The 22,689-nt window shown below is 46.8% G+C and overlaps 1 protein-coding gene across 1 annotated transcript in view; it reads left to right on the top strand.

Annotated features, from left to right (window-relative positions):
- The window catches only part of FBXL7 (F-box and leucine rich repeat protein 7), a 394,708-nt gene extending 374,994 nt beyond the window's left edge, over positions 1-19,714 (top strand). The window contains exons 3-4 of the mRNA XM_043600949.1: positions 7,267-7,878; positions 16,325-19,714. Coding sequence (XP_043456884.1) covers positions 7,267-7,878; positions 16,325-17,061 — 1,349 coding nt within the window. The 3' untranslated portion in view covers positions 17,062-19,714. The remainder of the gene's footprint in view (positions 1-7,266; positions 7,879-16,324) is intronic.
- Positions 19,715-22,689: the final 2,975 nt, after the last annotated feature.

Raw genomic sequence — 22,689 nt, 5'->3', positions numbered from 1 at the left:
AACCTCTTCTCTAATTCTTATATTTGCAATTAACCAGGGGTGCCTGGGTGGCTCAGTCGCTTAAGCCTCTGACCCTTGATTTTGGCTCAGGTCAGGATGTCATACATAGTTTGTGAGTTTGAGCCCCACATCAGGCTCTATGCCAACAGTGTGGAGCCTACTTGGGACTTTCTCTCCCTCCCTATCTCTCTATTCTTCCCCCACTTGTGTCCTCTAAATAAATAAATAAATAAATAAACACTTTAAAAAAAATGTAATTAACCAGACATGCCTTTTTTGCAGACTTTATACTTTTTCCTCTTATACCTGTGGCTGTCTGTCCACCCCTCCATGCAACCATCCATCCTACCACAAAGTAACTCATTGAGTCTACCTTTAACAGATTTCATTACCAGTTTATATGTTAATTTTTGAAAAAAAATTTCCTCAAAAAATGTCTGCAGGGAAAACAGTAGTGTTGGTAAATTTCAAAAGCCATCTGCTCTGGAGAAGATTGGGAAGATGGCAGGGTAAGAGGAGCCTACGCTCACCTTGTCCCACAGATACAAATAGGTAACACTCACATCAGCGTAAATGACCCGAAGACTGGCAGAACAAACTCCATAACTGAAGGTAGAGGAGAGGCCACACTGAACAGAGTAGGAAGGGCAGAGATGCATTTGGAGATGCTGTGGGGAATAAAGGGACTGCAGCCACCCAGTGGGGGAAGGGATCCCTGGGTACAGAGCAGGGAGAGAAACAGGCTGTCACACAAGGGAGCCCACATGGGTAAGACAAATCCCCATAACATTTGGCTTTGAAAACAACAGGAGCCGGATTTTATGAGTTTTTACAACCAGCAGGACTTAATGCCTAGAATTTTTCAAATCCGTGGGTTCAGTTCTGGGAGAGCCTGGAAGGTGAGAAGAAGCTGAGTCCCCATTCTTAAAGAAACAGCATGACAAACAGCCCACAAAGCTACAAGGCAGAAGCAGCAGTTTGCAGAATGCCTGGAACATACAGGAAGGAGAATAGTTTACTCATTTTGGAGCATGTCCAGGAGGCACAGGGTTCACTGAGGGACTTCTCCAGAAACAAAGGAGCTGGCAGGTGCCATTTCCCTCCACTGCCCATGCAGTGTAAACACATGGCCACCTGTGAGAACCATCGTGGCTCTGAAATTCACTACCCTACTTGTTCACACCAAACCCCGCCATGCTTCCTTGGAGCCACCCTTTCCAGTCTCACTTGCCTCAGTCCTGGAACTGTGGGCCCCCTCTCCCAGAAGACTGGCGTGAACTTTGACAACACTGCATCTCCCAACTGGCATGATTTGCAGAGCCTGAGTCCCAGCAGTGGCAGCAGCAGGTCTCATTTCACTAGCTGACTGACATACATCTTTCTAAAACTGTGTGCCCCACCCTGGGCAGGGACCCAACGCTATCTACAGCAGGAAAAGAGAGCATTTGCAGACTACTGGAACAAAGGAAAAAGCAGCCAGGATACAACAGCAGGGCACACACAGCACACGTAGGAAGCACCCTGAAACACCAGGTTCTGGTGAACAGAGGACATTGCATTGCAGGGCACTGAAGGATCTCTTCTTCAGAAGACCACTACTCCCAGCAGGAGATGTAGCTGACTGTCTTAACACAGAGGAACAGACACAGAGAGTTAGACAAAATCAAGAGACAGAGGAGGATGTCCCAAATAAAAGAACAGGGCAAAACCACAACAAGAGACCTAAGTGACACAGAGATGAGTAATATGCCTGATAGAGAAGTTAAAGTAATGATTATAAAGATAGTCACTGGACTTGAGAAAAGAGTGGAGGACATCAGTGAGATCCTTAATAAAGAGATAAGAAAGAACCAATCAGAGATGAAGAACACTATAATGAAATGAAAAATATACTTGATGGAATAAATAGCAGGCCAGAAGAAGAAGAATGAATTAGTGACCTGGAAAACAGAGTAATGGAAAGTAATCAAGCTGAGCAAGTGAGAGAAAAAATATATCTACAAAATGAAAATAGAGGTAGGGAACTCAGCGAATCCCATCAAGCGTAACATACACATTATAAGGATCCCAGAAGACAAAAAAGAGAAAAGGGGGCAGAAAATTTATTTGAAGAAATAATAGCTGAAAACTTCTTTAACCTGGGAAAGGAAACAGATATCCAGATCCAGGAGCACAGAAATCCCCTAACAAAATCAACTCAAGGATGTCCACCTTAAGACATAGATAATTAAAATGGCAAAAATTATTGACAGAGAATTTTAAAAGCAGGAAGAGAAAAGAAGATGGTTACATACAAGGGAAACTCCATAAGGCTATCAATGGATTTTTCATGAGAAACTTTGCAAGCCAGAAGGGAGTAGCATGACATATTGAAAGTGCTAAAAAGAAAAAAAAAAATCTGCAGCTGAGAATACTGTATCCAGCAAGGCTGTCATTCAGAACAGAAGGAAAGATAACATTTCTCAGAGAAACAAAAGCTAAAGGAGTTCATGACCACTAAACCAACTCTAAAAAAAAGAAGGGAGGAAAGAAAGAAAGAAAGAAAAAAAAAGGGTAAAGGAGACTCTCTGAATGAAAAGGAAAGACCATAAGTAAGAGTTATAAAAGTGGGGGGCGCCTGGGTGGCGCAGTCCGTTAAGCGTCCGACTTCAGCCAGGTCACGATCTCGCGGTCCGTGAGTTCGAGCCCGGCGTCAGGCTCTGGGCTGATGGCTCAGAGCCTGGAGCCTGTTTCCGATTCTGTGTCTCCCTCTCTCTCTGCCCCTCCCCCGTTCATGCTCTGTCTCTCTCTGTCCCAAAAATAAAATAAACGTTGAAAAAAAAATTAAAAAAAAAAAGAGTTATAAAAGTGGGACACACAAAAGCAGTAAAACAAAGTATATCTGTAAAGATCAGTCAAGAGATTCCCAAAATAAAACGATGTAAAATATGATACCATATACCTAAAATGTTGGGGGTGAGTAAAGAATGGGTTCAAACCTGAGTGACCATCAACTTAATACGGACTGCTATAGGCAGAAGATGTTATAGACAAACCTAATGCTAACCGCAAATCAAAAATCAGTAATAGATATGCAAAAAAGAAAGATAACGGAATCCAAGCACATCACTATAGAAAGCTAGCAAGCCATGAAAGAGAGCAAGAGAAGAACCAGGGAACTACAAGAACAACCACAAACAAGTACCAAAATGGCAATGAATACATATCTATCTAAAATTGCTTTGAGGGGCGCCTGGGTGGCGCAGTCGGTTAAGCGTCCGACTTCAGCCAGGTCACGATCTCGAGGTCCGTGAGTTCGAGCCCCGCGTCGGGCTCTGGGCCGATGGCTCAGAGCCTGGAGCCTGTTTCCGATTCTGTGTCTCCCTCTCTCTCTGCCCCTCCCCCGTTCATGCTCTGTCTCTCTCTGTCCCAAAAATAAATAAACGTTGAAAAAAAAATTTAAAAAAAAATTGCTTTGAATGTAAGCGGACTAAATGCTCCCATCAAAAGACATAGGGTGTCAGAACGGATTTAAAAAACAAGAACCATCTATATGCTGCCAACAAGAGACTCATTTCACACCTAAAGACACATGCAGATTGAAAGTGAGGGGATGGGGAAATGTTTATTACGGCAAATCAATGTGACGAGAAAGAGGGAGTATCAATACTTATATGGGACAAAATAGACTTTATTTTTTTTAATGTTTTATTTATTTTTGAGACAGAGAGAGACAGAGCATGAACGGGGGAGGGTCAGAGAGAGAGGGAGACACAGAATCTGAAGCAGCCTCCAGGCTCTGAGCTGTCAGCACAGAGCCCGACGTGGGGCTCGAACCCACGGACCGTGAGATCATGACCTGAGCCGAAGTCGGACGCTTAACTGACTGAGCCACCCAGGTGCCCCAATGGGACAAAATAGACTTTAAACAAAGGCTGTGACAAGAGACAAGGGCACTGTAATAATAAAGGAGATAATATAACAAAGAGATATAACAATGACTTTGATAAGGGCACTAATCCCATTTGTGAGGGTTCTACTCTCGGGACCGATCACTTCCCAAAGGCCCCACCTCCTCATGCCATCACCTCGGTGGTTAGGATTTTGACATATGAACTTGAGAGGGCTACCAACATTTAGACCATAGCATGACTCATTATTCTTTATTATTTATTTAATTCTCAAGTGTTATTTATTCAGTGGTGACAAATTATATCCTTTCAAAAAGTCTCTGAGGGTTCTCGATCTGAGTAAGTAGGAAATAACCAGAGAATGCTGGTGTACATTCTGGCAAAAGAGACACCCAGCTGCCCTGGTGGCAATCCCCCAGACTCCCTCCACTTGTCTCCTCACGTTGGTAAGCAGTGCCGCGCGATCATGAATTACTCCTACGCTGCTGTGGAATTCTAGAAAAGGCAGGACGGAGAGCTAGTGCCTGCTCCTGAGTCCCCTCCAGGGCAGGATGTTCCTCACAGACGTGCGAGGCTGCCCTCCGTTTCTGAGTGTGAATTCTGGAACGCTCGGGTATGGTTGTTGGCAAAGAAAAACCTGAACGCGTCACCAAAGGCACAGCCGTGCTGGTCAGTCTGGATGCATTCCCATTCTCTCCCTCAGTGCAGGGGGGGGGCGGTGTGAACGCGAAGAAAAGTGAATTGGCGAAAGATGCAGGTTTAGGAAGCTGCCCCGACCCCCACTATGAGTATGTTCATCCCGCAGGGGGCCCAACTCACGATGTGCAGGTCTCCGCAGAGTACTGCTTCTCTTTCAAGGTGAATAGAATGTAGGCAGGTAGGAGAGAGATGTCAGAGCCCTCGTAGCCGCTAAATGTCAGAGCGGAAAGCCTGAGACTGACCTCCCCTCCTGGCCCTAAATAAGCTGTTCACCTGCCTAAGGAAAATGCTGGCTTTGGAGGCAATTCTCAGAGTTCACCTAATGACGAAGGTTTAGTACCGCAGTAGCTTGGATGGCAGTTTGGAAATCCCTAATTGGTTTCCATGCAAACTTTTCCTTACGGATTTACTGTTTGTTTTACCTGATTACGAAAGAGAGAGGTACACACTTCCTTTCTTGTGAACGATTTAAAATGCAGTCTGTATACCACCTGGGAGACAGAAGCACATGCCAAGCTAGAAACCGTTGTTTTCTGAACATCTAAGTATTTCCTCTCAATTCAAAACATTCATATGCAGCTACTGTGTACCATAAACCATGTCAGGTGCTTCCAGGACACAAGTAAGAAAAGGATTCAGTCATTGTCTCAAAGGAGCTTTTAGTGTAATGAAAGCATATCTGTCATCTGCTGCCAAAGTAATGCTGCATAACAAGTCGCCCCAAGCTCAGTGGGTTAGCTTACACATCTCTGGTTCACCTGGGCATCAGCTGCCCCCAGCTGGGTTTGGTTGAGCGTGGCTCTAAGCTGCAGGTTTCAGCCAGTTCTGTCCTCTCCATGGTCCTCTCCCCACCATTAGGTCAGTGGACTAGCCAGGCATGTTCACATCTCCTCATATTCACTGGCCAAAGCAAGTCACGTGGCCAAGTCCAGCATCACTGGATGGAGCAAATATACTGCATCTAGAAGGAACGGCAGAGTCACCTGGCAAAAATGTGTGGCTGTAGAGAGAGGTGCAACATTGAGAAAAATAATACAGTCAGGCACATCAGGGAAAGATAAACTCACAACTGCCTAATAACCAAGGATGGAGATGTGAATAGGAAGGGGATTAATTATTTCTCAAAGACATTAGGAAAATATTTTTAGAGGAGATAGCGTTTGTTCTTAGTATTGCAAGAGGCAGACAAAGGGAGAGGAAGTAGGCAGTCATTCGGAGATGCTCCACGAGCAAAGTCATGGGCACGTGTAGGACATTTTCAGTGTCAGGTTATAAAGAAATAAATTGAAAGAACACATGATAGCGGTAGAAAAAGGATACCAATAGGAAAACTACAGACAGACCCTCAGTGGAGATTCCCGTGTCGGAAGTTCCCGTGTCCTCTGTTATTACTGGAAGTTCTTTGAATAAAAACAAGTGTTTGAAAATTCCCAAGTATGAAATGTGGAAAAGCACACAGGAACAGAATTTTTGTGTAAGTCTTTGGAACTGGAATTAGAGCTAGAAATACCTTAGAATTCATCTAGCCCATATCATTTATTCTACAGAATAAGAAACTCATGCTTTGGGGATGAATATACTCTGCGTGTGTGTGTGTGTGTGTGTGTGTGTGTGTGGGATCGCGCGTGCGTGTGTGAAATATATAGACATTAGAGAGACAGAATAAATGTCATCCTAAATACATCTGTCCAGCTATCTAGGCAAACTGTATGATAAATAAATATATTTATATAGAAACTAAATTATTTCATATAGATATAGCTATCAAGGTGGGGATATGAAATGAACAGCCTTCTCGAATTGGTATTCTAAAGAACTCTTCATCCCTCAAAAGCTTGAAAACCACTTTTATCCTCATTAAGTGATCTTTTCTGGTGTCAGGGAGCAATACGAATCACATCGTTGGAATGCCGAAGACAGTTGTTAATAAGGAAAAACATATATTGCCACAGGTAGTCAAGGCCTGGAAATACCATCTGAAATGGCCGGTCTAATGGAGGAAGTGGGTGGATCCTCAGACCCCTGGCAGAGTTTGGGGTGCCATTATCAAAAGATGGGGGCCTGGACACTAGGGGAGGGGCCAGAGCGAAGACAGCAGTGTTCTCTGTGTCTCTTTCTCTTCGGAAACTCGTTCCCGCGTCTGTAAACGGAACATCATTATCCGCCTGACCAAAATGTGATTAGAAAAAGGAAAAGAGTTTGTGTTCATAATATGTGAGGTTTCTTCCCAGAATAGAAATAATGAACCTTTGAAGGTGTGCCCTTGAGAGAACCGCCAGGAACGTAGATCAGAAGTCAGCGAGCCGTGGCCCTCGGGACGAGCCCGGCTGGTCTGTTTGGATAGAACAAGTGTCATTGAAGCGGCCACCGCCGTTTGTTTACGGACGGTTTGAGGCGGCCTTGGCACCACGGTGGCGCGGCTGACTGATGGCAGCAGAGACAGCTCCCGTGTGGCCTGCAGTGCCCATACCTGGTCCTTCCTGGAGATGATGGAGGATTAGCCTTTGTCTGGAACGGGTGAAACGTGCACGCGCTGCTGCTTCCGGTGATGGATGCAGCCGGGGGAATGGATGCCCAGGAAGGGTTACCGGTGGAATGCGTGTGACGGCGGCGTCGGCCTCCTCCCCGGGGCTCCGCGGCCGCCACCCTTAACCCTTTGCTCTCTGTCCTTTGCCAGACTCCGACCTGAGCATGCGCACCCTGAGCACGCCCAGCCCGGCCCTGATATGTCCACCGACCCTGCCCGGATTTCAGAATGGAAGGGGCTCGTCCACCTCCTCGTCGTCCATCACCGGGGAGACGGTGGCCATGGTCCACTCCCCGCCCCCGACCCGCCTCACCCACCCGCTCATCCGGCTCGCCTCCCGACCCCAGAAGGAGCAGGCCAGCATCGAGCGCCTCCCGGACCAGTCCATGGTGCAGATCTTCTCCTTCCTGCCCACCAACCAGCTGTGCCGCTGCGCGCGCGTGTGCCGCCGCTGGTACAACCTGGCCTGGGACCCGCGGCTCTGGAGGACTATCCGCCTGACGGGCGAGACCATCAACGTGGACCGCGCCCTCAAGGTGCTGACCCGCAGACTCTGCCAGGACACACCCAACGTCTGTCTCATGCTGGAAACCGTAACTGTCAGTGGCTGCAGGCGGCTCACGGACCGAGGGCTTTACACGATCGCCCAGTGCTGCCCGGAACTGCGGCGCCTGGAGGTCTCGGGCTGTTACAACATCTCCAACGAGGCGGTCTTCGACGTGGTGTCCCTGTGCCCCAACCTGGAGCACCTGGATGTGTCAGGTAAACGGCAGCTGACCTCCAGTCGGGGGGGCCCTCCGGTGCACCGTCCCGAAGCGGGAGAGGGACACCGCCGCCTGGAGGAGGTCCCCTCCCTGATAGCCAGTAGGGACGGAGGGTGGGCAGCAGGGAGGCTGACTCTTACGGAGAAACCGTCTCTATGTAATCAGGACCCCAGGAGGCCAGAGGTCTCCCTTTCATCAAACAATGCCAACTTCTTCTTCTTCTTTTTTTTTTTTTTTAAGTTTTTAATGTTTATTTATTTGAGGGGGTGGGGGGGAGAGTGTGAGCAGGGGAGGGTCAGAGAGAGGGAGACACAGAATCTGATGCAGGCTCCAGGCTCCGAGCTGTCAGCACGGAGCCCGACGCGGGGCTCGAACCCACGAACTGCGAGATCATGAACTGAGCTAAAAGTCGGTCGCTTCATCGACTGAGCCACCCAGGCGCCCCAGACAATGCCAACTTCTTAAAGGCACTAGTGTCACCGTTTGGTCTGGCCGTTAAGTTAGTCTGACTTTTAAATAACGCCCTTCCTCCCCATGGCTGTCACTTATTGTCAGAGCAACCACAGAAATGGGAACCAAGTAACTAACTCCGTGTTAGTTAGTGCCTGTAACTAAACAGGCAGTTTAGACACCACCCTGAGCCCAAAAGCTGTGTCTGAGCTGACTCTGTGCTCTGGGCTGTGCTCAGAATTGCCTGCCATCTTGCAGACACCGGGGAAAATCCATCCTGTCCAAGTGTCTCCTTATATTTCACCTCCACTCTCCTCACCCTTGGGTTGATTTTGTATATATATATTTTTTAAGCAGCATTCTCAGTTACGTAGTGCAAGAATCAGGCCCATCGAGGGAAGCCTTTAGATCTTTTTAAAATTGAAGGAAATCCCAGCATGGTTGCTCTGCTCGAAAACCTCTCTCCGGCAGGAAGAATTAAAACCAGACTCACACTTTGGTGCCAGACGAGGATCCAGCCGGACTGACAGCCTTTCTTTATCTCCTTCACTGCCCAGTCAAAAGGCCAACATTTGAGAGGCTGAAATGTGTAAGATGCATCAGGGAGTTAAAGAAACGAACAGCCTGAGCCACCACCTCAGGGATGGTTGGGGAGGGGTCAAGCAGTAAAAACCACGGTGACAGGCAAATAAACAGAACTTGGGATTTACAAGCATCTGAGGGAAATGAGACCCTCCAACAAAATCTGCAGGAAAAGTCCACTCTCTGAGCTTGCTCTCTCTTTCAAAGGCCGACATCTGAAAATATTTCAGATGACAGTCAATTATTTTTCGCAGATTCTTTCCCTTGCTGGAAAGCACCTCGTTTCTCCCCTCCTTCAGCTGGCTTCAGGACAAAACCATAGTAACCGTACGTTCAGTTAGTCATGAGCAGCTGCGGGCATAAAGAGGCAGGAAACAAAGAGGTTTTCTTACATTTTTCCTCCAAGGAATTCTGGAAAGAGAACGCATTGTGATGTGATGGAGACTGGTTTCAAAACTCTGTGATTTGGGACAGTTCACAGCTTTCTCTCGATGTGTTTCCTCTTCAGTTAAAAGAAAAAAAAGTGAGGAATTGGCTTCTTTAACATGCTAAGATTCTGAACATTGTGAGCCTGGTTTTCAGAACCTCGTTTCCTTTTCTTTTCGAAAATCAGATTAGAGAAGGCCTTGTTTTTGGAATCCCCATCTTTGTTAAAGGAGTTCCCACGCACCCTTCATCCAGGCTGCAAATTGTGCCCTCTCTTTTGGAGTCCTTTGGAAATTCAGAAATGTGGAAACTACTTTGGGAATGGAAATTCCTGGGCTTCTAACTGAGTGAGTGGACCCTGCTTCGCCCTTTTGACTAACCATTACGTAAGCCATGATGCCCTCCTTCTGTATCACCCTAATTTGCAGAGCCTAATATATTTGTGGCTTTCTCACATGCCCTCTCTGTGACCCCCTGTGATCTATGTGGCGATTATATACACAAGGGAATCTCTAACTCACCAAGTTAAGAGCACAGAATTCCAGCTAGGGGGTGGGGGTGGGGGTGTCCAAATGGTGCCCTCCAGCTTTGAGGGAATCTGGCAACATCATGTTGATACTGGGAGAAGCCAGAGGGCTGCCAGAGGTAATTTCCCTATGCCTTGTTCCCTTTGGTTTTCAAGTTGACCTTCTCGTTGGCAGTAAACTTGACTTTGCAAGATTCATCCCTGATCTAGAGCTTAATTCCCCGAGAGGATGTGAGACTGCCTTCCTTGAACCGAGTGCGCCCACTTTAAAAGCTATCTTTTCAAGTCAATGAAACTGACTATAACTAGCTGTAGGGTTTTGTCATGACCACATATTACCTTCTATTAATATTTAGTCTCGGTTCTTCAGAGAAACAGAATGTGTGTGTGTGTGTGTGTGTGTGTGTGTGTGCGCGCGTGCGCGCGCGCTCAAAGAGATCTATCTGTCATCTGCAAGCTGGAAACCCAGGAGAACTGGAAACGCAGTTCAGTCCAAGTCCACAAGCCTGAGAACCAGGACTGCTGATGGTATAAGTCTCAGCTCGAAAGCAGGAGAAGACCCATGTGTCAGTTCCAACAGTGAAAGCAGAGAAAGAATTCTCCATTCCTCCACCTTTTGGCCTGTTCAGGCCCTCAACAGATGGCATGATGCCCATCCACACTGGGGAGGGCAGTCTGCCTTACTGAGTCCACTGATTCAGATGTTAATGTTACCCAGAAACGGGTTCACAGGTACCCCCAGAAACGTTTAGCCACGTGTCTCGGCACCTTGTCATCTACTCACGTTGACACATAAAATTAACCGTCACCATTAATAATATCTTTGAACATCAATGGAATGTGGTAAAGCCAGGCAGTTTTCAAAGTGTAAAACCGCGTAATTATTGCAGATGAAATTGCTTCAAAGGGTCCTCTTCCAACTGGAGACCTGGGCGTCCTCCTTGCTTTTCTTTTCCTGATCGTATACACAGAACCAGTAGAATCCTGTGCAGGTGTTTCTACTTGCCCCAGTACCTTGATTCTCTCCCCTCTCCTCTACCTGCTGCCACGATGCATGATTCACTAGCCATTCTCCTTACGCTCATCTCAACCCCGTCAACCGACCCTCCACACAACCAACCTCCAGAGGGACTTTTTCTCAAACAGCAAGTCAAACCATACATTTTCCTGCATAAAATTTCCGGTTGCTCCCCAGAACCTCCAGGAAGAATTCGAGTTCTGCAGCAAAGCGTAGACGGCCCTTCATGAGCTGCCCTAGGTTCACATGTCACTTTTTCCACTCAGTGCTCCCCTCTATGGAGCCATTGGCTCTCTACACGTGTGTATGTTTCTCCAAACACATCACATCTGTGCACACTGGGGCGTGTGGACACCTCTCTGGCTTACATACTGTTCCCTCATCTGTCCCTCCCCAACAGCCCTCTTAACAGCCTTCTCATTGGCCAAGCTCTAATCCAAGTATCCCCTAAGGAAAGCCTTCCCTGTCTGACCCCCAGCAAGTTAAGTTTCCTCCCAGCTCTTTACCTTTTGAGTACAGGCAGATAAAGCATCACTGGGTTTTGCAATTGAGTATTTGCATATTCCCAGATTCCTTTCTCTCAATTCATTATAAGCTTCATGAGGGCAAAAATGAGCCATGTTCTGTCTCTGCACTTGAGGATACCACAGTTATGTGAACTTATGTGTGTCAAAGTCTTCAGTGGTCATCTTGACTTCTAAAAGGTTCAGACAAAATTGCCATTGGTTAATACTCTAAACACGCATTTAGGAAGCTACCGTGGCTAAAACTTCCTTATCAGTAGAAGTGGTTTGGTGGGGAAATTAATAAATATCAATGGTTAACATAAATATTAAATATTTAAGTATCAAATAAACACGTATGCTCTGCTCCAAACCGTGTAGTAGGCATGCACTAAGTCATGACTGTTGTCATTGTTTTTGGATTGTCATTGTTATAAACATGCTTGGAAGTCAGTACTTGGTCTATGTTGACTTCACCATCTTATATCCCAGAGAAGGTAGAGGTATTACCCCAATAACGAGAGGAAGTGTTAACGAAGATTGTATTTGTGAAAGGAGAACCAAATCTGGAACTAACTGAAGAAACGCCAGAGATCTGTTCAACCTATATTGTTCATTTCCCACTGAGTACTATCCATACTCCTAACCCTGAGTATTAGGGCAGGCCCCATAATCTGATCCCAGTGGACCATTCCTATCTTAGTTCCCATCAAATCGTTTCAGAAACCCTGCATTCCACCCTGTGGAAACTCGTCACAACCCCTCTGCCCCCCTGCTTTCTTGTCTCTCATATTTGCTTGTGCTGTTACTTACTACCTGAGCTCCATATTATGTAACCAAAGTGCTCCCCTCGGTCAAGAATCCCCTTATAGATAATCACCGCTTCCAAGACTCCTGAGTCCTCGGTATCTAACTGTTCACTTCGTGCCGACACATGTACAGTAAATCTCTCATGCGGTTCATCAGTTGCCCGCCATATCCTCGTCATTTCTTACCTCCTCTCCTATAACCGAAGCCCTGGATCAGGAAACGTTCCGTAGTCTGGCTGTACAAGTCCCATAATATTACTGAGTGTGAGATACCTCATCTTTAAAAAAATAAAGGTTAATTGGGAGGATTTCTACGGTGGTCTGCACCTCTGTAATGTATGAATGCATGAACTAACCACAGATACTACCTACTCAGCCACGGACCAATTTATTTTCTTCTCAAGCCAAACCTAACAAGCCTGTAGGAATTAAGACCGAAGCTTAAATTTAAAATTACTGCTCTAAAACAATGCAAGCATATCAAAGTAGTGTCTTCCACCAAAACTGAGCTTAACCAGTATTTCCTTAAATTGGGGACTCAGTTTCAAACACAAGGCATATATTTCCCTGAATCAAACGTACTGTCCTTCCTGCAGTGCATCGGATTTTACTAGATATTTAAGATAAATAAATAAATAAGAAACCAGAACTAAGAGTTTAGGAACAAAGGTTGTCGTATGATCTTGAAAACCAAAGTGCCTTCACAGGCATCACAGATGGGAAAACCACTACTGTGGTCATAGAAGTTCCATAGAAACAGGATTACAGTTGCTCTAACAAAAAAAGAAACTCAAAACAAAGGACAATTTCAAAGCCGAAGTTGAAACTGAAAGGCACAACTTTCAAAGCAGAAGCTGAACCACCTTCTGCAAAACCACAGAGGCTATTGGAGCAGAGTGGACGGCCTCTGACGAGTCACAGCTTTGTTCTCCAGCATTGGACTGTATGCTTTACTCCTTCCTGAAATTCTTTGAGTTGGTAGCACTTGGCTTTTGAACCTCATTACTCCCAGGGCCTGAATTTTATAAGAGTTTCCTGGGCAGCCTGCCAAGACGTGGGAGGAAAGTCCCCATTAGCACTATTATGTCACCACTTGGGAGCTTGGGTATTGCTTGAGCAGCCAGAGCACGGAGGTGCCTGAGGTGAAGCACCTGGCTTTGCAATTGCCAGAAGGATTCAGGATGAGCACAGAGAAAATGAAAAATATATACACACGTTATGTAGTGGGATGAAGTATCTATCCATACACATTGATTTATGTTATATATTGATGGCACACCATTTATATTTATATACAAAGACTATACTGTAATATTACATATACATATGTAATATTTTACGTATGTATGTTACAGTATGGTTTTATGTATGTAAAATATGTATATTACAGTATAGTTTTAGCATATAAATATAAATGGTGTGCCATCAATATATAATATAAATCAATGTGTATGGATAGATATTTCATCCCACTACATAAAGTATGTATATACGTATATATACACACACACACATAAAGTGTATAACACATATGTATACATATGTAAAATATGTATATTACTGTATGTTTTTATATATAGTATATTTGTATATACAGTATATTATACATATATTAATATATAGTGAACTGAAATATATATTGAAATTCATGTTTCATATATGATTATATATATGACATATACAATGTATACAATGTATTCTTAGGGTAAGAATAGCTAGATTTAGGAAGATAGCTAAAGACATCTTCCAATCGTGTGAGGAAGGACAGAGTATTAAAGGGCTTTCTAGACCTAAAAAAACCCACAAAAACACAAAAGTCTTCCTAAGCATTAATTTCCTTATCAGTAAAATGGATTAGGAATCAGGTAAGAAAATGTTCATAAAAGCATTCTGGAAACTTCATAATTTAATACAAATGAAAGGCATTATAATTCATTGTAAAATAGACACCTGTTTTGCAGTATAAATATACATCAGCCATGGTCAAAGTCCTGAGGACATTTAAATGTTTGAATTTAAATTATCCTATCTAAGTGGGGCAGAAGTAACTCTAGACCAAGGTCTGCAAGTATTTCCTAGAGACTTATATAGGCTTCAGGGGCCGAGAGGTGAAGTCATGTATTTTGTGCATACTTAACTACAGAGAGAAAACTCCTCATCCCACCCCCCCCCCATTTGATGGGGGTGGGCCTCCCGTGTGCTGGGCATGCTTTATCCCTAATTTCCATCTGCTAGAGACATTTCTGATATGAAAGCACTGGCCTGAGGGGAAAGGTCTGCCTAGCGTGTGGGAAGAAGAAGGAAGTGTTATGGACTGAATGCCTGTCTCCCCCAAATCCATGTTGAAACCTTAGCCCTTGGTGTGATGGTATTAAGAGGTGGGGCCTTTCGGAAGTAATTAGGTTTAGGTGGGGTCATGAGGGAAGAGCCCCTATGACAGGATCAGAGAACTTGCTCTTCTCTCTACAGTGTGAGGATACAGCAAGAATGCAGCTGTCTACAAGAGGGTTCTCATCAGGAATCAGGAACTGAATTGGCTGGCACCTTGATCTTAGACTTCCCAGCCTCCAAACTGTGAGAAATAAATACTTGTTGTCTACAAACAAAAAAAAATAAGTTGTCCTCTCTGATCTTCCTATAGAAGGTTCTATTCACTCCATAATTCACTCATTCATTCATTCAACAGATACTTAGTGAACAGCAGCTATGAACCAGGGATGAGGGGGACAGCAGTGAACAGCCCAGAATCCCTTTCCTCAGGAACTTATATTGCAGAGTGAGGACAGCAAATACATAAATGAACAAATACATGCATCGTGCCACAAAGTGATGAAAAGTGTTGAAAATAAGTGGGAGTCAAGCCGGGGGTACCACTTGATACAGGGTGATTGGGGAAGAGTTGGCCAATCAGTTGGACATTTGCTCAGAGACCCAAGAGAGTGGGGATGGCCCATGGGGCAACCGGGGAAGCACGGTACAATGCATAGACATTGAGGCCCAAAAGCACCTGAGGGTGTCTGGGAACCAGCAAGGAGGCCAGTGGAGTCAGAGGAGTGGGGAAAGAGATGACGTCAGAGAGCACAGCGGTACCGGTCCTCAGAGGCCCCCTCAGACTTGAGGTTTCACACCTGGAGTGCCATGGGTGGTATCCAGAGGCTTTGAGAAAAGTGACATGATTCCAGTTCTGGTTTTCAGGAGAGCGGCTCTGAGGATAAAGTTGGGAGTAAGGACAGGGCAGGGATACTGGTTGAGTCGCTAGAGCAATAATCCAGGTGATATAGTTGTTCTTGGACCAAAGAGGGTTGAATTGAGTCTCCAGGTGGCCACCTTATCTCAGATTAATAATGATGTGTATTTCCCTGGAGTTTCCAAGTACCTCTGTACCCATCATCTCACTGAATTCTCAATATATCCCTACAGTAGAGGCACACCAGCTACTCATGCTCGCTGCATAGAGGAGAACCTTGAGACACAGAAGTTAGGCGTCCTGCCTGGGGCCATAAAAAGGTAGACCTGAACCAGCTGTGCCTCCCAAGCCAGCGCTCTTTCTGCCAACCCTAGACCATGGCCAACCCTTCTTGCATCACCTTACCTCTTTGACCACAGAGCTACCAGACCACTGCAGGGTGAGAATCGGCCCTTAGGGAGCTTCCGGAACGTTCCTGGGCCAGGGCAAGATGTGTTACAAGCAGGGTCTCCTTTATTCTTCACAGCCACCTTTCAGGGAACGGGATCATCCCCCTTTTAAGACAAAGGAAGTGCTCCTTTTAAGCGATCACCCCTCGTTTTAAGACACAGGAAGGACTGATTGGCCCAACATCTGGCAACTGGTGGTGGATGTGGAATTAATTCAAAGCGCAGTTTTCCGACTCAAAAGCCCGGGAAGCCTCTGCAACCCAGATAACCGAAGCTGTTACCCGATCAGATAAACACGCAGGACCGGTTCTTGCTTTCCCTTCTCCGCGGGGGCCGCGCACGTTGGCGGGGCGGGGCGGGGCAGCAGGACCCCGCGACGGTACCCCCACCCCCCACCTTCGCGGAGGGGATCGGGGCTCCCCAGCCCACCCCCCACCTCCCGCCTCCCGCCTTCCCGGAGGTTCTCTGAGCGTGTGTTCTGTCTCTCCGTGCAGGGTGCTCCAAAGTGACCTGCATCAGCTTGACCCGGGAGGCCTCCATTAAACTGTCCCCCTTGCACGGCAAACAGATTTCCATCCGCTACCTGGACATGACGGACTGCTTCGTGCTGGAGGACGAGGGCCTGCACACGATCGCCGCGCACTGCACGCAGCTCACCCACCTGTACCTGCGCCGCTGCGTGCGCCTCACCGACGAGGGCCTGCGCTACCTGATGGTCTACTGCGCCTCCATCAAGGAGCTGAGCGTCAGCGACTGCCGCTTCGTCAGCGACTTCGGCCTGCGCGAGATCGCCAAGCTGGAGTCGCGCCTGCGGTACCTCAGCATCGCCCACTGCGGCCGCGTCACCGACGTGGGCATCCGCTACGTGGCCAAGTACTGCGGCAAGCTGCGCTACCTCAACGCCCGGGGCTGCGAGGGCCTCACGGACCACGGCGTGGAGTACCTCGCCAAGAACTGCGCCAAGCTCAAGTCCCTGGACATCGGCAAGTGCCCGCTGGTGTCCGACACGGGCCTGGAGTGCCTGGCCCTGAACTGCTTCAACCTCAAGCGGCTCAGCCTCAAGTCCTGCGAGAGCATCACGGGCCAGGGCCTGCAGATCGTGGCGGCCAACTGCTTCGACCTGCAGATGCTCAACGTCCAGGACTGCGAGGTGTCCGTGGAGGCCCTGCGCTTCGTGAAGCGCCACTGCAAGCGCTGCGTCATCGAGCACACCAACCCCGCCTTCTTCTGAGCGCGCTTGGCGCGCGCCGCACGGACCCCACGAACCCCTTTCTAGAAAGCAGCGTATGTAAGCACCGACCGCCGCTCGCTCGTAACAGCTCTTTCTTCCTGGAAGGTTCTTAGGCATCCGGCTTTTCTTTCTCCCTATGTCTGGCGGGCCCACAGGGGTCAAGGGAAGGAAGGGGGAGTCGGGGGGGGGGGGAGAGCCCGGGGGAGCGGGGGGAGGGGCACGAATTTCTGTTGACAGCGAACCGGTTGTGTGGTCGCGTCATGCCGAGGCAGCGTCTCGTCTCCCGGAAGGCGTGCCTCGGCAGGCTGGCGGCGGAGTGTTGGAGGACGCCTCTTTTCTCTGTCTCTCCGCCCCTGGCCACCTCCCAGGCTTCTACGCGCACCCCCTGCGCCCCCACCTCCACCCCCACCCCGCCCTCACCAGCAGCAGCCACAAATCCTCCGAATAGTGATGCTCTCCGGACCTCCTCCCCCTTAAACTGCTTCATTGGCCTAAGCCCTACCCATCAATCCCACACCCAGGCAGATTCTCGTTGAAGAATATACAAAGTGGTATATGCAAAGTGCTAACGACCCTTTTCTGAAGAATCACTTGTCCAGGCAGCACGGTGCAGGGGAGGGAGAGGGAGTGGGGGCTGCATTCTTCCCCCCGGCTCTGCCGCTAAATAGCTGTGTGACCTTGGGCAAACCACTTGACCTCTCTGGGCTTCAGCTTCCAGCACTGAATCAGAGGCCACCCCTGCCCCAGGATCCGCTCCCTTCCCATTTTAGAACTGAGAGGACAGAGATGTCAATAAACAGGAGCACCCTGGCCTGGACCGTAGGAGGCATCCACCTCTATTGGTTTTGGAGGGTGCTTTCAGGAGATTCAGAAGTGCCAGCGTGAATGCCCTATAGTTCCTTCACTCCAATCCGAATGTCACTCCACCCCTGTTTATTTTGGTGGGTGAGTCTCTTGGGCACCCTCCCTGTCCCCCTAGGTGGATCGTTTCTGTGACAAGGGCTTCCCACATGGGTGCACCCCACGCCCTCTTGTGGAGGCAATGGGATTCCTACGCACAGCACAGCCCATATCCCCAGTCAAGGTGATCTTGCTGAGTGTTTTCAAATAGGAGGAAAGACCCTCACAATTTTTAGTGAACAAGGGAGGCGCAAGAGAACGCATGTCTTCCAAGGTTTTTCCAGTCCCTCTCCGTGCACCTGTGGCCTGCATCAGGCAGGTCTGCCCGGCAGCTGGCAGGAACAGGCCTGTTGGTTCTTTGTCATTCAGATCACATTTCGACTTTTCTCATCTATTTATTTCTTTGGGCATCCAGACATCATCGCATGAAGCCTGTCGGGGTTAAGTCATAAGTGTTTAACGGTGCAGATTTGCCACCTCGGGTGCCTTCTCCCATGGCTCTTTAAATGTTCTCTGTCCAAGAATGCACAACAGACTTTCAGGTGTTTAAATACTGTTCACTCAAAAATGTCAGGCAAATGGAAGAAGGAAGTTGATACAACTCAGGCGCCCGTCCACCAACCAGGCCCTTCGAATAGAACGTTAAAATTATTGCCAAATAGGAACTTTAAATGGCCCTATTTGGATGGCGATCCATTTGCTAGCTTCATGTGTGTGAGATCAGGATGCCAGAAGAAAAGTCCGCTGCTCATTTTCATGAAACTTAGTTGCCTTTGGTTAATCCACACATGACTTTTCCCAGATTATTCTCTAGCCACCACTCTCCTTCAACACTATTCAAGTACTCAGCCATTTCTTTCTCAAAGGGTCCATCGCCCCAACCCAGAACCTCTGCATCTCCAAGCCAGGTGTATGGAATTTATTTCACATCGAGTCCACACGCAAGTCAACAGCTGCACTCCCACTGTAGGCTCACTGTGTTTCTTTGTCTTATGTTGGGAAGGAAAAGATAGAGTGACGTGGCACCTGCCCAGGGGGTTTCTCTCGTGCATCATATGACATCACCTCCTCTCCAGTCAACCTCGCCAACAACTTAGTGTGCAATCGATACTACGTGCCACGGGGGAAAATGAATTGCTTGGCTGGGAATAGTATCCTGGAGATAGCACAGGGTTTAGAGTCATGGATGAGGTTGAAGGTAGCGTTCCCCTGCTCTGTGACTGTCTGAAATTTCAGAATTTGAGAGCCAACAGAGGATTGTCCCTACCCCTTGGCACCGGGGTCTTCCAAGTGGTATTTTCATACTCCCGGAATGAGAAGAGAAATCCAAAATGGCTCCCTGAACCAGAGAATAGGTGTCCATTAAAAATACCTTTATCACCATCACCTGACCGCATCACCTAAACTGTCTTCCAAACAGGAGTCAAAGGTGACCTCTACATTCATTGCCCAGCACATGCTGTCTTTCCCCGTCTCTCCTTTTTCCCCGTCTTCTCTTCATCCGCTTTGCCTCCACTTGGGGTGGGAATCTATGGCAGAGGTCACTGGGGAAACAGCTCAGCAGATTTTTAGAGACCAAGCAAAAGGCCTCACTAGGAAATCTCTCTGTTTTAAAACATTGCTTCCTTCCTGCCTCTGCGAAAATGAATGCTCATTGTTGTTTTTTTATTTCTAATGTTCAATCACTGCGTGCTGTATGACTCTAGAAAGCCTTAATTTACTACCACCAAGAAATAAAGCAATATGTTGGTAATTGGGTTAAGCCTCATTTAATACCCTGGCCAGAGGAACATGGTGTTCAGAGAGGGACATCCAAGGGCGAGCAAGCTCTCTTCTGAAGTAGAGAGCAAGTCAGGTCACTGCAGCTCTTGTCCACTTAAAGTTGCATTTGGTCATTTCCCTTGGTTCAGTGACTGTGGCTGAAAATTAGGAGGCGGGTGAAAAATCATTACCTTCACAGTTTGGTTCAGATCTTCAATTCCTTAACCCAAATTCTTGGAGTCAGATGAATTTTGGAATTCATAATTTTTTTTTTTTATATTTTAGGAAGTTACCTGTGGTGCATTTTGAAATACCTCTAGCAGAGTCTGGAACAGCACCCTTAGTCAAACATTAGTCAAACATGTCAGCAATAGGTACAAATAGTCACACTGTGTAAGATTATTAGAGACTATAAAGAGCCTTGCATCCATTCAGGTCAGATTCTGTCACCAAATTAATTTGCACCAAACACAATGAAAAAAAAAATCTTCTTTCAGAGATTTCCAGATTTCAGAATTGTGGATAAGTAACTGTGGACCTGAATGCGCTTCCCCCGGCCCTAATGCAAACATTGGAGTAATCTTCAAAATTATGCTATTGGTTGTTACAAATCTTTTAAAAGGTCTTAAAGCATTAAAACGACCTAGCAGGGAACTATGGCAACTTGATCTAAAAGGAGAAATTATAATTCAGTTGGAAAAAAGTAAATGCCGATTCTCTACTCACCAACACCTTTAGATCCAAGAAATCAATAGGGCAGAAAGCAAGTACTGAGAGATGAATGGCACACTTCAGCCTTAGCAAGTAAAAAGGTTTTAAGAGATATTGATTTTATTTGTCCTCAGCCTTCTTCGGGTCCTATGTCAGCTGCTTAATGACTGTCAAGTTAACCAATAGGACGGTTAACTACCTGGGAACATTAAGTTGAGGTAGCCCCAGGCGGCTCCTGTCAAGATCCCAGAATAAAGCTAGCAGTAAGTAAAATGCATTTGTCCTTGAGGTTCATGACTTCTGAGATTGACATTTGTTCAGAATTAGGAAAAGTCTTCAAGAAACTTGATATCCAAGAGCGTGCGGCATGAAACCACACAGGTCGGACATTTTTAAGAGGAAAAGTAATTCGATAAAATTGCTACCCACGTCTAAGTTTTCACAGAGATGTCACAAAAAGTAGTACATTTGTTCAAGAGCTAGCAGTCATGATTAGTTAAGAAAGACATTAGTTGGAAGAACCGCTGAATCGACAGTAGGGGAGGGGAGAGAGCATAGAGACCTGGTAAACACTGAAGTGAAAACGTTCACACAGACGATCTGTGAAATCAGGTGGGGTTCCCTCTTGCATGCTGTTGGTCAAGTGGTTTCTCCTCGATCCATTCACCAGACATGGTTCTTGATGTCGCAGGAAGGGAAGGCACAGAGGAAGGGGCGTGCCTGTCATCATCTGTCTGCAGTGGATGCTGATGCTACCACTGAGACGCCCCCAAACACAGCTCTGGGTGCCCAAAGAGCAACTCAGGCGCTTTCATTAATGGCCACCTGGTGGGTCGAGCTGTTCAACCTGGGCGGAGAAATACTCCCACAGACACTCAGATTGGGGGCACCCCATCCAGGATGTACCTGGCATGTGACTATTCCTCCTTTTTCTCTGAATGCGCCATTCTCTCCTAAAGTCACAGGTCCATTTTGTAGAGGCTTTCTCCCCACCTTCAAGCCACTAGATCTCCTAGGATCTGCTAAAACCACCTGGGAAGGAACATCTCCATTTGGAAGCTGGAGGTGGCCCAATCCCTGCCTGTCACCGGCACCATGTGGCATCTCCAGCAGAGCTATCCCAAGAAATATCTGCAACTATGATGCTGGTCTTGTGAACCACCCAGGAGGGCTCCCTTTAAACTCTGAATTCTTGCTCAGGTGTTAGCAACCAGCATCATCCAGGTACCAAGGATGGCCTTGAAGATCACTTAAAAAAAAAAAACAAAAAAAAAAAAAAACAAGGAACCTTGACCTAAATATTTCCAATCTAGCCATTTCTGTACTGTGGAATGTTTCTCTTTGCAGTCACTGAGCTACCGAGTTTTACACTGATGAGATCAAGATGTCTGGACTCTATCCTGACCCATGAGGATCAACGTATGATGGAGACAGGAAACTACAGCCATTCTCCATAAACAAAGGATGCCCAGGGAGTGCCAGTCATTTTCTTCTGAAGGAGCAGACAGTACCCAGCAACCTGCAACCCCTCTCCAAAGGTTTATCGAGCTGGTACTATTATAGGATCTGGGTAGATAAGAGATAATATCCTTACCCCAAGTGGAACCTTGGATCAAATACTATCAGGTAATGAGCTGTAGAAGGGAAAGGGGAATATAAAAAGGACAGAGGCAACACCCTTTCATTTATTCTTCCGACAAATAATTTACTAAGAACTTAATATGTGCCAGACGCTGTGGTGGCACTAAGAGTCTTCTCCTGATTGAGTTTACCCAAGAAGTAATTTTCGTCACCCTGTGGAGAGGAGTAAGCACTTAGGGACTCATCTCAGAGGTAGGGACCCTTGAACTGGATTTCATAACTCCATCAAGGGGAGCATCACAAGCCATGGTGCACTTGAACATCCACAACAGCATACATAGAGCCCACTCAGGAAGACAATATTTAATAAGGCTAATAAAGCAATTTCTCCTTACCATAGGTTAACATTATCATAATACTAACTATACTAACTCTAAGTTAACTTTGTTAACTTGAGGTAGTCATACGGAAATAGCAAGTTCTGTTCTGTTCTAACATCATCCCACAGCGTAACTCCTGGGTACACATACACATGCTTTCATACACACACACACACGATAAAGTGGGGACGTTCTGTGAAAACAACCCTGCAACAAAATTTCTCGAACAAACTCTGACAAACCTCAACCAGCTTGACTGTCCTCCCAGACAGCATACATGGTAACAGTTCAAGCA

Source organism: Prionailurus bengalensis, chromosome A1, assembly GCF_016509475.1.
Source record: "Prionailurus bengalensis isolate Pbe53 chromosome A1, Fcat_Pben_1.1_paternal_pri, whole genome shotgun sequence".
Taxonomy (NCBI): domain Eukaryota; kingdom Metazoa; phylum Chordata; class Mammalia; order Carnivora; family Felidae; genus Prionailurus; species Prionailurus bengalensis.
The sequence above is the reverse complement of the archived record's forward strand: the minus strand, read 5'-3'. Positions and strand labels throughout refer to the sequence as shown.